The following is a 15912-nucleotide window of genomic DNA, read 5'->3' as shown; positions in this document are numbered from 1 at the left end:
TCTGTACCGGTACCCCCTGTATATAGCCTCCACATTGACTCTGTACCGGTATCCCCTGTATATAGTCTCCAACATTAACTCTGTACTGGTACCCCCTGTATATAGCCTCCACATTGACTCTGTACCGGTACCCCCTGTATATAGCCTCCACATTGACTCTGTACCGGTACCCCCTGTATATAGCCTCCACATTGACTCTGTACCGGTATCCCCTGTATATAGTCTCCAACATTAACTCTGTACCGGTACCCCCTGTATATAGTCTCCACATTGACTCTGTACCGGTACCCCCTGTATATAGCCTCCACATTGACTCTGTACCGGTACCCCCTGTATATAGCCTCCACATTGACTCTGTACCGGTACCCCCTGTATATAGTCTCCACATTGACTCTGTACCGGTACCCCCTGTATATAGCGTCCACATTGACTCTGTACCGGTACCCCCTGTATATAGCGTCCACATCAACTCTGTACCGGTACCCCCTGTATATAGCCTCCACATTGACTCTGTACCGGTACCCCCTGTATATAGCCTCCACATTGACTCAGTACCCCCCTGTATATAGCCTCCACATCAACTCTGTACCGGTACCCCCTGTATATAGCCTCCACATCAACTCTGTACCGGTACCCCCTGTATATAGCCTCCACATTGACTCTGTACCGGTACCCCCTGTATATAGCCTCCACATTGACTCTGTACCGGTACCCCCTGTATATAGCCTCCACATTGACTCTGTACCAGTACCCCCTGTATATAGTCTCCAACATTAACTCTGTACCGGTACCCCCGGTATATAGTCTCCACATCGACTCTGTACCGGTACCCCCTGTATATAGCCTCCACATTGACTCTGTACTGGTACCCCCTGTATATAGCCTCCACATTGACTCTGTACCGGTACCCCCTGTATATAGCCTCCACATTGACTCTGTACCGGTACCCCCTGTATATAGTCTCCACATTGACTCTGTACCGGTACCCCCTGTATATAGCGTCCACATCAACTCTGTACCGGTACCCCCTGTATATAGCCTCCACATTGACTCTGTAAGGTCTACTACACCTGTTGTATTCAGTATTTCACTGTCAGGTCTACTACACCTGTTGTATTCAGCATTTCACTGTGAGGTCTACTACACCTGTTGTATTCAGCATTTCACTGTAAGGTCTACTACACCTGTCGCATTCAGCATTTCACTGTCAGGTCTACTACACCTGTTGCATTCAGCATTTCACTGTCAGGTCTACTACACCTGTTGTATTCGTCGCATGTGACAAATACAATTTGATTTGATGTTCAGCTGGCAGCAGGCACTGGAATACGTTTCTGAGTGACAGCGTGAGGCCTTGGCATTTTTATGTATTCACACTCTGAATTAACATATCAGTGTATTGTTGTTTGTGTAAATGCACAGTAAAGTATATCGTACAAATTCTGTAGTCCATCATTGTGGTGATGTTTAGTCAGCTCTCCACCGAGCGCCAGAAAGGAAAAGGGTAGAACAGCAGAGCAAGCAGTGAGTCAATCTTAAATTCTTTAAACTGGCCTGTAGATTGGAAACGAGGCCTCAACTACAGCGGTACAGTACAACCCCACAGTACAACCCTACAGTACAACCCCACAGTGCAACCCCACAGTACAACCCCACAGTACAACCCCACAGTGCAACCCTACAACCCTACAGTGCAACCCCACAGTGCAACCCCACCGTACAACCCTACAGTACAACCCTACAGTACAACCCTACCTGCCACTACCGTAAAGTAGGCGTACACGTTTTATTACATTTTATACTCAGGAAGTCACAGAGACACATATGACTGACTAGTTTGACACCCTATTTCCTATATAGTGCACTACTTTAGACCAGAGCCCTATGCCAACCTATTCCCTATATAGTGCACTACTTTAGACCAGAGCCCTATTCCCTATATAGTGCACTGCTATAGACCAGAGCCCTATTCCCTATATAGTGCACTGCTATAGACCAGAGACCTATTCCCTATATAGTGCACTACTATAGACCAGAGCCCTATTCACTATATAGGTCACTACTATAGACCAGAGCCCTATTCCCTATATAATGCACTACTATAGACCAGAGCCCTATTCCCTATATAGGTCACTACTATAGACCAGAGCCCTATTCCCTATATAGGTCACTACTATAGACCAGAGCCCTATTCACTATATAGGTCACTACTATAGACCAGAGCCCTATTCCCTATACAGTACACTACAATAGACCAGAGCCCTATTCCCTATATAGTGCACTACTATAGACCAGGGCCCTATTCCCTATATAGGTCACTACTATAGACCAGAGCCCTATTCCCTATATAGTGCACTACTATAGACCAGAGCCCTATTCCCTATATAGTGCACTAATTTAGACCAGAGCCCTATTCCCTATATAGTGCACTACTATAGACCAGGGCCCTATTCCCTATATAGGTCACTACTATAGACCAGGGCCCAAAGGGCTCTGTTTAAGACAAACATGCATCTGTATCAGATATTCACATCATGGTTACAATCTGTGAAGCCGTCAACACTGCCCAGAAAGGACATGACCTGCAAAGGCAAAGCTAAAGAAGTGACAGCAGACTAACCGTTGTAGTAACATGACTCACAGAATCAACTCCCATCACCATATCACATCCCCAAGCGCCACACATCACACATGCAGACGGTTATCTTTAGGAGCTCCCACAACCAGCTGATAAGCTAGGCTTATCTTTAGGAGCTCCCACAACCAACTGATAAGCTAGGCTTATCTTTAGGAGCTCCCACAACCAGCTGAAAAGCTAGGCTTATCTTTAGGAGCTCCCACAACCAACTGATAAGCTAGGCTTATCTTTAGGACCTCCCACAACCAACTGATAAGCTAGGCTTATCTTTAGGAGCTCCCACAACCAACTGATGGCTAAGCTTATCTTTAGGAGCTCCCACAACCAACTGATGGCTAGGCTTATCTTTAGGAGCTCCCACAACCAACCAAACCAACAATGCTTTGTGATGGAGACAGAACTTACTATTGTGCACAGTCGATGAGCTGGTACTCGTTGGATCTCTCGAAGCACGCCTTCACTCCCTCGTCATCCCACAGCTTCTTGGCATGATCAAAGAACTCCTGGACAGAGAGCAGAGAGAAGGAAGGAGGTGAGGAGATGACCAGACATCACAAACAATCCATCAATGACATTGTATTACCATAAGCTACAGGTGGTTATGAAGGGCAAACACACACAAACACACACACACGTTTAGTGACAACAAGCTTATTTAAAACAGAGCCATTCAAACTTCACAACCTGCATGAAGCCCACCACTGTATAATACAGTCTGTACAGACAGTGACAGGCAACTTTTTCAACGGGGACCCCATTTTTACCATCCAAAATTCAAGTAACTCCACCCCAAATATAAATGACACAATCTTAAAAAAAATATATATATATATATATATATATATATAAATAAATAAAATTGTAAAAAAATATTATTTTCACATTAACAAATAACTTCAAATGAATTACACTTTCATCTCTCTTATCAAAATTAAGAGAACCAATACACACATTTAGTCAATAAAATTATAATTGTTCTAATTATTTATGAATAACGTTTGTATTATTGTACCATAAAATAAAAACTGTAGTCTTAACCCTTGATTCACCCCACTTTGAATACCACACATTCATACTGTTGAACATTCTAGAAATCTGTAGATACTGTAGCTACATTTGGAAAAATATTCTGTTCCAATTTATTCTGTGATAGAGTTTTTTTCCTTCTATAAAATGTGTCTTGATTGTGACAAGGGCTCAGGAAATAAGTCTCTCTTGTCTGCTAAATTTACACAACAACAAGGCTATGCTACGTTATAATAGAACCAGTGGATACTACAGTGTCAATAAAGTAATTTTAAAATGGCACTTGCTTTTTTACTGACAAAATATACACATTAACTACAGTCTCCAACCCCAGCCTCCCCTACAGTACCGTGTCTCCAACCCCAGCCTCCCCTACAGTACCGTGTCTCCAACCCCAGCCTCCCCTACAGTACCGCGTCTCCAACCCCAGCCTCCCCTACAGTACCGCGTCTCCAACCCCAGCCTCCCCTACAGTACCGCGTCTCCAACCCCAGCCTCCCCTACAGTACCGCGTCTCCAACCCCAGCCTCCCCTACAGTACCGCGTCTCCAACCCCAGCCTCCTCTACAGTACCGTGTCTCCAACCCCAGCCTCCCCTACAGTACCGTGTCTCCAACCCAAGCCTCCTCTACAGTACCGTGTCTCCAACCCAAGCCTCCTCTACAGTACCGTGTCTCCAACCCCAGCCTCCCCTACAGTACCTCCAACCCCAGCCTCCCCTACAGTACCGTGTCTCCAACCCCAGCCTCCCCTACAGTACCTCCAACCCCAGCCTCCCCTACAGTACCTCCAACCCCAGCCTCCCCTACAGTACCTCCAACCCCAGCCTCCCCGACAGTACCTCCAACCCCAGCCTCCCCTACAGTACCTCCAACCCCAGCCTCCCCTACAGTACCGCGTCTCCAACCCCAGCCTCCTCTACAGTACCGTGTCTCCAACCCCAGCCTCCTCTACAGTACCCTGTCTCCAACCCCAGCCTCCCCTACAGTACCGTGTCTCCAACCCCAGCCTCCCCTACAGTACCGTGTCTCCAACCCAAGCCTCCTCTACAGTACCGTGTCTCCAACCCAAGCCTCCTCTACAGTACCGTGTCTCCAACCCCAGCCTCCCCTACAGTACCTCCAACCCCAGCTTCCCCTACAGTACCGTGTCTCCAACCCCAGCCTCCCCTACAGTACCTCCAACCCCAGCCTCCCCTACAGTACCTCCAACCCCAGCCTCCCCTACAGTACCTCCAACCCAAGCCTCCCCGACAGTACCTCCAACCCCAGCCTCCCCTACAGTACCTCCAACCCCAGCCTCCCCTACAGTACCGCGTCTCCAACCCCAGCCTCCTCTACAGTACCGTGTCTCCAACCCCAGCCTCCTCTACAGTACCCTGTCTCCAACCCCAGCCTCCCCTACAGTACCGTATCTCCAACCCCAGCCTCCCCTACAGTACCTCCAACCCCAGCCTCCCCTACAGTACCTCCAACCCCAGCCTCCCCTACAGTACCGCGTCTCCAACCCCAGCCTCCTCTACAGTACCGTGTCTCCAACCCCAGCCTCCTCTACAGTACCCTGTCTCCAACCCCAGCCTCCCCTACAGTACCGCGTCTCCAACCCCAGCCTCCTCTACAGTACCGTGTCTCCAACCCCAGCCTCCCCTACAGTACCGTGTCTCCAACCTCAGCCCAGAGAACACCTTGGTTTGGGGGGGAAAGAGAGAGATGACTCCTGGGGGCTCTTTCCACAGAGCCGTGTGACGGCAGGCTGCTGAATACATGTACTGTTACAGTGCCTTAAAGAACTGCTGCTCTCACACACACACACACACACACACACACACACACACACACACACACACACACACACACACACACACACACACACTTCACTAAAGCCATAAAAAAAAAATCTAACCTTAACCACACTGCTAATCTTAAATTATGACAGAAAAAGCTTATACATTTTTAAGATATAGCCAATGTAACTTTGCAGCTGGCCCATCTATCGCTCACTTCTGCCTCCAGGAACAAAACTCATGACAATAAACATTAACCTGCAGTTCGGGTGACTTCCCCTTGGAGAAAGCATAGGTCAGGGGTCGTCAAACTTTCTGGGACCAAGGACCCCTTTTGTGTTCGTAAATTCATCAGGGAACCCCTTACAATCAGAACACAGTTAGATAAAAAAGTATCACCTGACAAATGTGTATTTCAGCAGCCATGTTGGCGGGTGGTCAGGGCTCCACAGTGTGAGCATTTCACTCACATGTGTTAATACCCTTTGTGCTGTTGTCTGTGCCCAATAATGTTGTACTACCATGTTGTGTTGTCATGGTGTTGCTACCATGTTGTGTTGTCATGTGTTGCTACCATGCTGTGTTGTCATGTGTTGCTACTGTGCTGTGTTGTCATGTTGTGCTGCTACCGTGCTGTGTTGTCATGTTGTGCTGCTACCATGTTGTGTTGCTACCACGCTGTGTTGTCATGTTGTGTTGCTACTATGCTGTGTTGTCATGTTGTGCTGCTACCATGCTGTGTTGTCATGTTGTGTTGCTACTGTGCTGTGTTGTCATGTTGTGCTGCTACCATGTTGTGTTGCTACCATGCTGTGTTGTCATGTGTTGCTACCATGCTGTGTTGTCATGTTGTGTTGCTACTATGCTGTGTTGTCATGTTGTGTTGCTACTATGCTGTGTTGTCATGTTGTGTTGCTACTATGCTGTGTTGTCATGTTGTGTTGCTACTATGCTGTGTTGTCATGTTGTGTTGCTTCCATGCTGTGTTGTCATGTTGTGTTGCTACCATGCTGTGTTGTCATGTTGTGTTTCTACTGTGCTGTGTTGTCATGTTGTGCTGCTACCATGTTGTGTTGCTACCATGCTGTGTTGTCATGTTGTGTTGCTACTATGCTGTGTTGTCATGTTGTGTTGCTACCATAATGTGTTGTCATGTTGTGCTGCTACCATGTTGTGTTTCTACCATGCTGTGCTGTCATGTTGTGTTGCTACTATGCTGTGTTGTCATGTTGTGTTGCTACTATGCTGTGTTGTCATGTTGTGTTGTCATGTTGTGTTGCTACTATGCTGTGTTGTCATGTTGTGTTGCTACTATGCTGTGTTGTCATGTTGTGTTGCTACCATGCTGTGTTGTCATGTTGCTACCATGATGTGTTGTCATGTTGTGTGGCTACCATGCTGTGTTGTCATGTTGTGTTGCTACTATGCTGTGTTGTCATGTTGTGTTGCTACCATGCTGTGTTGTCATGTTGTGTTGCTACCATGCTGTGTTGTCATGTTGTGTTGCTACCATGCTGTGTTGTCATGTTGTGTTGCTACCATGCTGTTTTTTCATGTTGTGTTGCTACTATGCTGTGTTGTCATGTTGTGTTGCTACCATGCTGTGTTGTCATGTTGTGTTGCTACTATGCTGTGTTGTCATGTTGTGATGCTACCGTGCTGTGTTGTCATGTTGTGTTGCTACCGTGCTGTGTTGTCATGTTGTGTTGCTACCGTGCTGTGTTGTCATGTTGTGTTGCTACTATGCTGTGTTGTCATGTTGCTACCATGATGTGTTGTCATGTTGTGTGGCTACCATGCTGTGTTGTCATGTTGTGTTGCTACCATGCTGTGTTGTCATGTTGTGTTGCTACCATGCTGTGTTGTCATGTTGTGATGCTACCATGCTGTGTTGTCATGTTGTGTTGCTACCATGCTGTGTTGTCATGTTGTGTTGCTACCATGCTGTTTTTTCATGTTGTGTTGCTACTATGCTGTGTTGTCATGTTGTGTTGCTACCATGCTGTGTTGTCATGTTGTGTTGCTACTATGCTGTGTTGTCATGTTGTGATGCTACCGTGCTGTGTTGTCATGTTGTGTTGCTACCGTGCTGTGCTGTCATGTTGTGTTGCTACCGTGCTGTGCTGTCATGTTGTGTTGCTACTATGCTGTGTTGTCATGTTGCTACCATGCTGTGTTGTCATGTTGTGTTGCTACCATGCTGTGTTGTCATGTTGTGTTGCTACTATGCTGTGTTGTCATGTTGTGATGCTACCGTGCTGTGTTGTCATGTTGTGTTGCTACCGTGCTGTGTTGTCATGTTGTGTTGCTACCGTGCTGTGTTGTCATGTTGTGTTGCTACATACTGTGTTGTCATGTTGCTACCATGATGTGTTGTCATGTTGTGTGGCTACCATGCTGTGTTGTCATGTTGTGTTGCTACCATGCTGTGTTGTCATGTTGTGTTGCTACCATGCTGTGTTGTCATGTTGTGATGCTACCATGCTGTGTTGTCATGTTGTGTTGCTACCATGCTGTGTTGTCATGTTGTGTTGCTACCATGCTGTTTTTTCATGTTGTGTTGCTACTATGCTGTGTTGTCATGTTGTGTTGCTACCATGCTGTGTTGTCATGTTGTGTTGCTACTATGCTGTGTTGTCATGTTGTGATGCTACCGTGCTGTGTTGTCATGTTGTGTTGCTACCGTGCTGTGCTGTCATGTTGTGTTGCTACCGTGTCGTGCTGTCATGTTGTGTTGCTACTATGCTGTGTTGTCATGTTGCTACCATGCTGTGTTGTCATGTTGTGTTGCTACCGTGCTGTGTTGTCATGTTGTGTTGCTACTGTGCTGTGTTGTCATGTTGTGATGCTACCGTGCTGTGTTGTCATGTTGTGTTGCTACTGTGCTGTGCTGTCATGTTGTGTTGCTACCGTGCTGTGTCGTCATGTTGTGTTGCTACCGTGCTGTGTCGTCATGTGCTGCTGCCATGCTGTGTCGTCATGTGCTGCTGCCATGCTGTGTCGTCATGTGCTGCTGCCATGCTGTGTCGTCATGTGCTGCTGCCATGCTGTGTCGTCATGTGCTGCTGCCATGCTGTGTCGTCATGTGCTGCTGCCATGCTGTGTCGTCATGTGTTGCTGCCATGCTGTGTCGTCATGTGTTGCTGCCATGCTGTGTTGTCATGTGTTGCTGCCATGCTGTGTTGTCATGTGTTGCTGCCATGCTGTGTTGTCATGTGCTGCTACCATGCTATGTTGTTGTCTTAGGTCTCTCTTTATGTAGTGTTGTCTCTCTCTCGTGATGTGTGTTTTGTTCTATATTGATGTGTGTTTTGTTCTATATTGATGTGTGTTTTGTTCTATATTGATGTGTGTTTTGTTCTATATTGATGTGTGTTTTGTTCTATATTTGTGTGTGTTTTGTTCTATATTTGTGTGTGTTTTGTCCTATATTTGTGTGTGTTTTGTTCTATATTTGTGTGTGTTTTGTCCTATATTTGTGTGTGTTTTGTCCTATATTTTTATTTAATGTATTTATAATCCCAGGCCCTCGTCCCCACAGGAGGTCTTTTGCCTTTTGATAGACCGTCATTGTAAATAAGAATTTGTTCTTAACTGACTTGCCTAGTTAAATCAAAAATAAGCACAAATTAAGCAAGTTCACATTTACTTTAATATAAAACGCTGTTTTCAAAGTATTTCTGCCATTTTGTTTCATAGCTGATAAATGAATCTCACAAAGTCAAAGAACTAGGAATCCTGTATAGCCTTTTCCACGTCACGCTGCTACACTCCCTGGCTGGGGGCACCTGAAGAGGCGAGAGAGAGTAGAGGGAAAGATGTGTTTTTAGAAGCACTGCTCACAGGCACACAAGCTGGTCTACTGAAGTGAGACACAGCCTTTGTGTTTATTGGCTGTTTACGTTGTTTTGTTCACAAGACAACTCAAACATAGCAATTGAAAGAAAAACAACCTAAGGAAGAGAAGACAACACTTCGACTAGTCAGATTTAATGTCACATGACTCGAGTCGCGTAACCTCCCGCCCTTAAAAGGTTCAGGTTTTGCACAGGCAAAAATCCTAGAAAACCTGGTCGAGTCCGCTTTCCACCAGAGTCCAGGAGTCGAATTCACCTTTCAGCTAGACGACGACATAAAACACAAGGCCAAATCAAGTTGCTTGCCAAGAAGACAGTGGTCGAGTTATAGTTTTGACTTAAATCCACTTGAAAATCAACTGCAAGACCTGAAAATGGTTGTCAAGCAACGATCAACAAAGCATTTGAAAGAGCTTGAAGAATTTTGAAAAGTATTTTTTTTAAAAGGCAAATGTTACACAATCCAGGTGTGGAACGCTCTTAAGAGACTTACTCAGAAAGGTGATTCTAAAAATGTATTGACTCAGGGGGTTTAATATAAAATTATTATTATTTAATTTTTTACAAAAATGTTTGAATTTATTTTCACTTTGTCAAAGTACAGTGGGGCAAAAAAGTATTTAGTCAGCCACCAATTGTGCAAGTTCTCCCACTTAAATAGATGAGGCCTGTAGTTTTCATCATAGGTACACTTCAACTATGACAGACAAAATGAGAAAAAAAATCCAGAAAATCAGTTTTTTAAAACTTATTTTCCACCATAATTTGCAAATAAATTCATTAAAAATCCTACAATGTGATTTTCTGGATTTTTTTTTCTTACTTTGTCTGTCATAGTTGAAGTGTACCTATGATGAAAATTACAGGCCTCTCTCATCTTTTTAAGTGGGAGAACTTGCTCAATTGGTGGCTGACTAAATACTTTTTCGCCCCACTGTATTTTGTTGTTGATCGTTTGACAAAAACAAAAACAAAAAAGACAATTAAATCCATTTTAATCCCACTTTGTTACACAACATGTGGAAAAGGGGTGTAAATATTTTCTGAAAGCCTTGTATGTGGGCCTGAATAAAAAGCTAATACGAGGAAGGAACGACCTAGACGGCTGTTTTATAACCGAGTCATAACTGTCACAAATTTTATTTGGAGACGACTTAAAATATTAAGCGATTGACCGTTTTAAAAATTGCTAAAAATCTGCTAAAGTGGCTACGTAGCATAAAACCATGGCCATTTCAACGAGCTAACATTCAATTAGTTTAAATACGATTTTGGATGCAACCAAAAATAACATCAGCGGAGCTCTGGGAGTCGGGGCGGGCGGAGAGGAGCAGGGGACGACGTGTGTAACCCGTTTGTTTGGGTGTGGCACAAGAGGTAGAGAGAGAAAGTAGATAAACCGACTCGCTCTAGCTAGACAAACTTGTTTGCTGCCATTGGTTATCTTGCTCAGCCCTAATTGATGTGCTCTCCGTCACCTGGAGCTGCATGGCAAATTGTCCAGGAACACAAGGAAAGCACAAAGGGACCTTTCATCTCTGACGGGCCAAAATGTATCTCTGTTACAGTATCCAGAGGACTGACTATTGTGACAGAATAATCGCTATATTATCCATGTCTGTTATCAGACATGTTCTCTGAAGAGAACTCTGATGCTGTCTATATGGATGTGTGATCTCTGGTAACATGTTCTCTGAGGAGAACTCTGACGCTGTCTATATGGATGTGTGATCTCTGGTAACATGTTCTCTGAGGAGAACTCTGATTCTGTCTATATGGATGTGTGATCTCTGGTAACATGTTCTCTGAGGAGAACTCTGACGCTGTCTATATGGATGTGTGATCTCTGGTAACATGTTCTCTGAGGAGAACTCTGATGCTGTCTATATGGATGTGTGATCTCTGGTAACATGTTCTCTGAGGAGAACTCTGACGCTGTCTATATGGATGTGTGATCTCTGGTAACATGTTCTCTGAGGAGAACCCTGACGCTGTCTATATGGATGTGTGATCTCTGGTAACATGTTCTCTGAGGAGAACTCTGACGCTGTCTATATGGATGTGTGATCTCTGGTAACATGTTCTCTGAGGAGAACTCTGACGCTGTCTATATGGATGTGTGATCTCTGGTAACATGTTCTCTGAGGAGAACTCTGATGTTGTCTATATGGATGTATGATCTCTGGTAACATGTTCTCTGAGGAGAACTCTGATTCTGTCTATATGGATGTGTGATCTCTGTGGTAACTTGTATCTGGACAGGGTGAACTAAATGACTATTTAAAAGAAAAGGGGTTCCGTCTTCTCTGGAATGATGTCTTATTTTCAACGGTCCTCCACACAAGCCTTTATGCTGTGACGAACTGTGGAAATCGGGCCTTTGGTGGTCAGTTAACTGTCAACTTGGTATCGTTTGATTGGGTTGAGAAGGTTTTCTTCTTGCAGTGTGCATAGCCGTATTGGACGCATTTACCGCCACCTACTGGACCGGAGTGTGATGACACTACGGCGTTGTTTGAGAACGTTCACTCTAGTCTCCATGAATGAGGAAGTAGAGCAACGTGGGCAACTGTTTGTTTTCAGTAAACTGGAGAGGGTGAAACTTATTCGCAGGTATGTGATCATTAGCTCCAGAGTGGCGCGGCGGTCTACGGCACTGCATCTCAGTGCCAGAAGCGTCACTGCAGACCCTGGTTCGATTCCGGTCTGTATCACAACAGGCCGTGATCGGGAGGCCCATAAGGCGGCGCACACTTGGCCTCAGCGTCGTCCGGGTTTGGAAAGGCCGGAGTAGGCCGTCAATGTAAATAAGAATTTGTTCTCCACTGACTTGGCATGGTTAAATAAAAAAGGTTCAATAACAGACAAAACATTATTCTGAGCCTTTTGAGCAGGGGTGTCAAAGTCAAATGGACGGAGGGCCAAATAAAAAAATCAGCTACAAGACGAGGGCCGGACTGTTCGAATGTTCATTGAAAAATTTTTAAATGACGCATATAGTCTAGTGAACCTAATTGAACCTACTGAAAACCTAACAAATATATTACAATATGATCAGATAAATAAAGCAATATTTTCTTATGGCTCTGTCAGTAATCTTTAATTTTCAACAGACACAAAAGACAAATTTCCTTTATATAAATATCCCCATAACATGAACATTAAATGAAAGAAACCGGTATTCAAGGCACCATCAGTAGACTATATTTTCTATTTTAGCAAAAGTGGGCTAAATTTACTTCAAAGAAAAAACAATAATAGCAATTTTCTATCATCCACTCAACTGAAATATTTTTAAAATATAATTGGATTGAAATACAAAAAAATAAAGTGCAAAAATCTATTAATCAAAAACAACACTTTGTTTAAGGAGAAGTAACATGCAGTGAAAACAAATATTAAATTTTAACTTTTAAACTTGAACTGAGTAAAAACTCTAAATATGTGATTGCACAGTAATGTTCACTTGTTTGAGGTTGAGGGTGATACTTGGTGGTGTCCCATCTTTTCCACAAGTTCATCAATGTTCGGGGTAAGGCTCTGAGCTGAAGAAATCCTCAGAATTGAGTGGAGGTGTTCAGCAGTAAGTCGACTTCTGTGTGATGTTTTGTTCAGGTTCATCAAAGAAAACAGTTGTTCACACAGGTATGTGCTGCCAAACATAGACAACGTTTGAGCAGCCTGGATGCGCAGCTGGGGCATTGTGCCGGGGAGGAAACGGGCGAACTCCGCAGCACCCACTGCCGCATATTTTGCCCTCAGTGCATCATTGCATTGGAGGTCAATCAACTCCATTTGGAGGTTTGGTGGTGAGCTTTCCACGTCAACAGCAAATGGGTTACCGAGCAGTTCCAACCTGCTTTTTTGTGCTTCAAAGTCAGCAAATCGGCGTCGAAAGTCAGCGGCAAGCATACCTATTTTATCAGCCAACTGTGTGCTCGGGAACGCACTGGTAGAGAGCTTCTCTTTCATGGTCTGGCAGCTGGGAAAGTGGCTCAAATTTTCTTTCCGCATCTGCGTCTCCCACAGAGTCAGTTTGGTTTTAAATGCCTTCACTGTACTGTACATATCAGAGATGACACGATCCCGACCCTGCAGCTGCAAGTTTATTGCATTCAGATGACTCGTAATGTCACACAGAAAAGCCATTTCACACAGAAACATTTCGTCTCGGAGTTGTGTTGTGTCTTTCCCTTTGCTGTCCAAGAACAGACAAATCTCCTCACGAAGCTCGAAACATCTTTGAAGCACCTTTCCCTGGCTTAGCCATCGCACCTCTGTGTGATAAGGCAAATCACCATGCTCCGTTTCTAACTCCGTCAGAAATGCCTTGAACTGGCGGTGATTCAAACCTTTGGCTCTGATAAAGTTAACTGTGCGCGTGATGATGCTCATTACATGCTCCATTTTCAAGGCTTTACCGCACAACGCTTCCTGGTGTATGATACAATGATAAGCTGTCAGCTCACCTGTCGCGTTTTCCTCTTGCATCTTTTCCCGTATCTTCGCCACCAGTCCGCTCCTGTGTCCACACATCGCAGGTGCTCCGTCGGTTGTCAAACCCACGAGTTTTTCCCAAGGCAGCTCCATCTCATTTACACATCTTGACACCTCTTCATACAAATCATGCCCCGTAGTTGTGCCATGCATAGGACGTAAAGCCAAAAACTCCTCTGTCACGCTTAGGTTGGAGTCCACTCCGCGGATGAAAATTGACAACTGGGCAATGTCAGAAATGTCGGTGCTCTCATCCACAGCCAAGGAATATGCAATAAAATCTTTTCCCTTTTTCACAAGCTGCTCTTTTAGATTGATGGACAACTGGTCTACTCTCTCGGCAATGGTGTTTCTGCTCAGACTCACATTTAAAAAGAGTTGCCTTTTTTCTGGGCAAACTTCGTCACAAACTTTAATCATGCAGTTTTTGATGAAATCCCCCTCCGTAAATGGCCGGGCTGATTTAGCGATCTCTTCTGCCAAAATAAAACTGGCCTTGACAGTTGCGTCCGCGTGTGTGTCCGCGTGTTTCGTTTCATAATGTCGTCTCAGATTATACTCTTTCAGTACCGCCACACTTTCTCCACACAGAAGACACACAGGTTTTCCAGCTACCTTCGTGAACATATACTCCGACTCCCACCTTGTTTGAAACCCCCGGTTCTCAGTATCCACCTTCCGTTTTGCCATTTTTGATGGGTATCTGAAAGTTAATTTTACTGTGATGCTGACGACTGCTGTGCCAATAAATATTGAAATGAAGCAGCCTACTGCTCGGTGCGTCACCTTTGCATTGTGGGAAATGTAGTATTGGTGCGTGTAAAAGATCTGCGGGCTGCCGGCTTGCTGCGGGCCGGTTCTAATAATAAATCAAGATCATCCCAGGGGCCGTAAAAAACCTTCTTGCGGGCCGGATGTGGCCCGCGGGCCTTGACTCTGACATATGTGCTTTTGAGCCTTTTAAAACCTACCCTAACCTGAAACTGTGGATGGATGGCGGCATTCGCGAAAAACTGAAAGCTAGATCCACCGCATTTAACCATAGAAACAGGTCTGGTGATATGGCTGAATATAAACAGTGTAGTTATTTCCTCCGCAAGGCAATCAAACAAGAGAAATGCCGGTATAGGGACAAAATGGAGGCGCAATTCAACGGCTCAGACACAAGAAGTATGTGGCAGGATCTACAGGAAATCACAGGAAGGCCAAAATATCATCAAGGACAACAACCACCCGAGCCACTGCCTGTTCATAAAGCTTGACAGTGAAGGAGGACATGAAGCTGTAGTTTCTGCTGCTGTTAGGACATAAACCTGTGCTGTTTGTGGTGTTTATGTCCTATCTTTTGGTGATTTTGTCACCCCACCACAACACTGATCCTCCCAGTGCCACCCCACCCCAACACTGATCCTCCCAGTGCCACCCCACCCCAACACTGATCCTCCCATTGCCACCCCACCCCAACACTGATCCTCCCAGTGCCACCCCACCCCAACACTGATCCTCCCAGTGCCACCCCAACACTGGTCCTCCCAGTGCCACCCCACCACAACACTGATCCTCCCAGTGCCCCCCCACCACAACACTGGTCCTCCCAGTGCCACCCCACCACAACACTGGTCCTCCCAGTGCCACCCCACCCCAACACTGGTCCTCCCAGTGCCACCCCACCCCAACACTGGTCCTCCCAGTGCCACCCCACCCCAACACTGGTCCTCCCAGTGCCACCCCACCCCAACACTGGTCCTCCCAGTGCCACACCACCCCAACACTGGTTCTCCCAGTGCCACACCACCACACCACTGATCCTCCCAGTGCCACACCACCACAACACTGATCCTCCCATTGCCACCCCACCCCAACACTGATCCTCCCAGTGCCACCCCACCCCAACACTGATCCTCCCAGTGCCACCCCAACACTGGTCCTCCCAGTGCCACCCCACCACAACACTGATCCTCCCAGTGCCCCCCCACCACAACACTGGTCCTCCCAGTGCCACCCCACCACAACACTGGTCCTCCCAGTGCCACCCCACCCCAACACTGGTCCTCCCAGTGCCACCCCACCCCAACACTGGTCCTCCCAGTGCCACCCCACCCCAACACTGG

The 15912-nt window shown here is 45.7% G+C and overlaps 1 protein-coding gene across 2 annotated transcripts in view; it reads right to left on the bottom strand.

The window, feature by feature from the left end:
• The window catches only part of LOC139375794 (guanine nucleotide-binding protein G(olf) subunit alpha), a 129010-nt gene that overhangs the window by 74648 nt on the left and 38450 nt on the right, over positions 1-15912 (bottom strand). For both annotated transcript variants that reach the window (XM_071117660.1, XM_071117661.1), the window contains exon 5: positions 3044-3141. In XM_071117660.1, the coding sequence (XP_070973761.1) occupies positions 3044-3141 (98 nt within the window). The remainder of the gene's footprint in view (positions 1-3043; positions 3142-15912) is intronic.

This window comes from Oncorhynchus clarkii, chromosome 20, assembly GCF_045791955.1.
Source record: "Oncorhynchus clarkii lewisi isolate Uvic-CL-2024 chromosome 20, UVic_Ocla_1.0, whole genome shotgun sequence".
In the NCBI taxonomy this organism is placed as follows: Eukaryota; Metazoa; Chordata; class Actinopteri; order Salmoniformes; family Salmonidae; genus Oncorhynchus; species Oncorhynchus clarkii.
The sequence above is the reverse complement of the archived record's forward strand: the minus strand, read 5'-3'. Positions and strand labels throughout refer to the sequence as shown.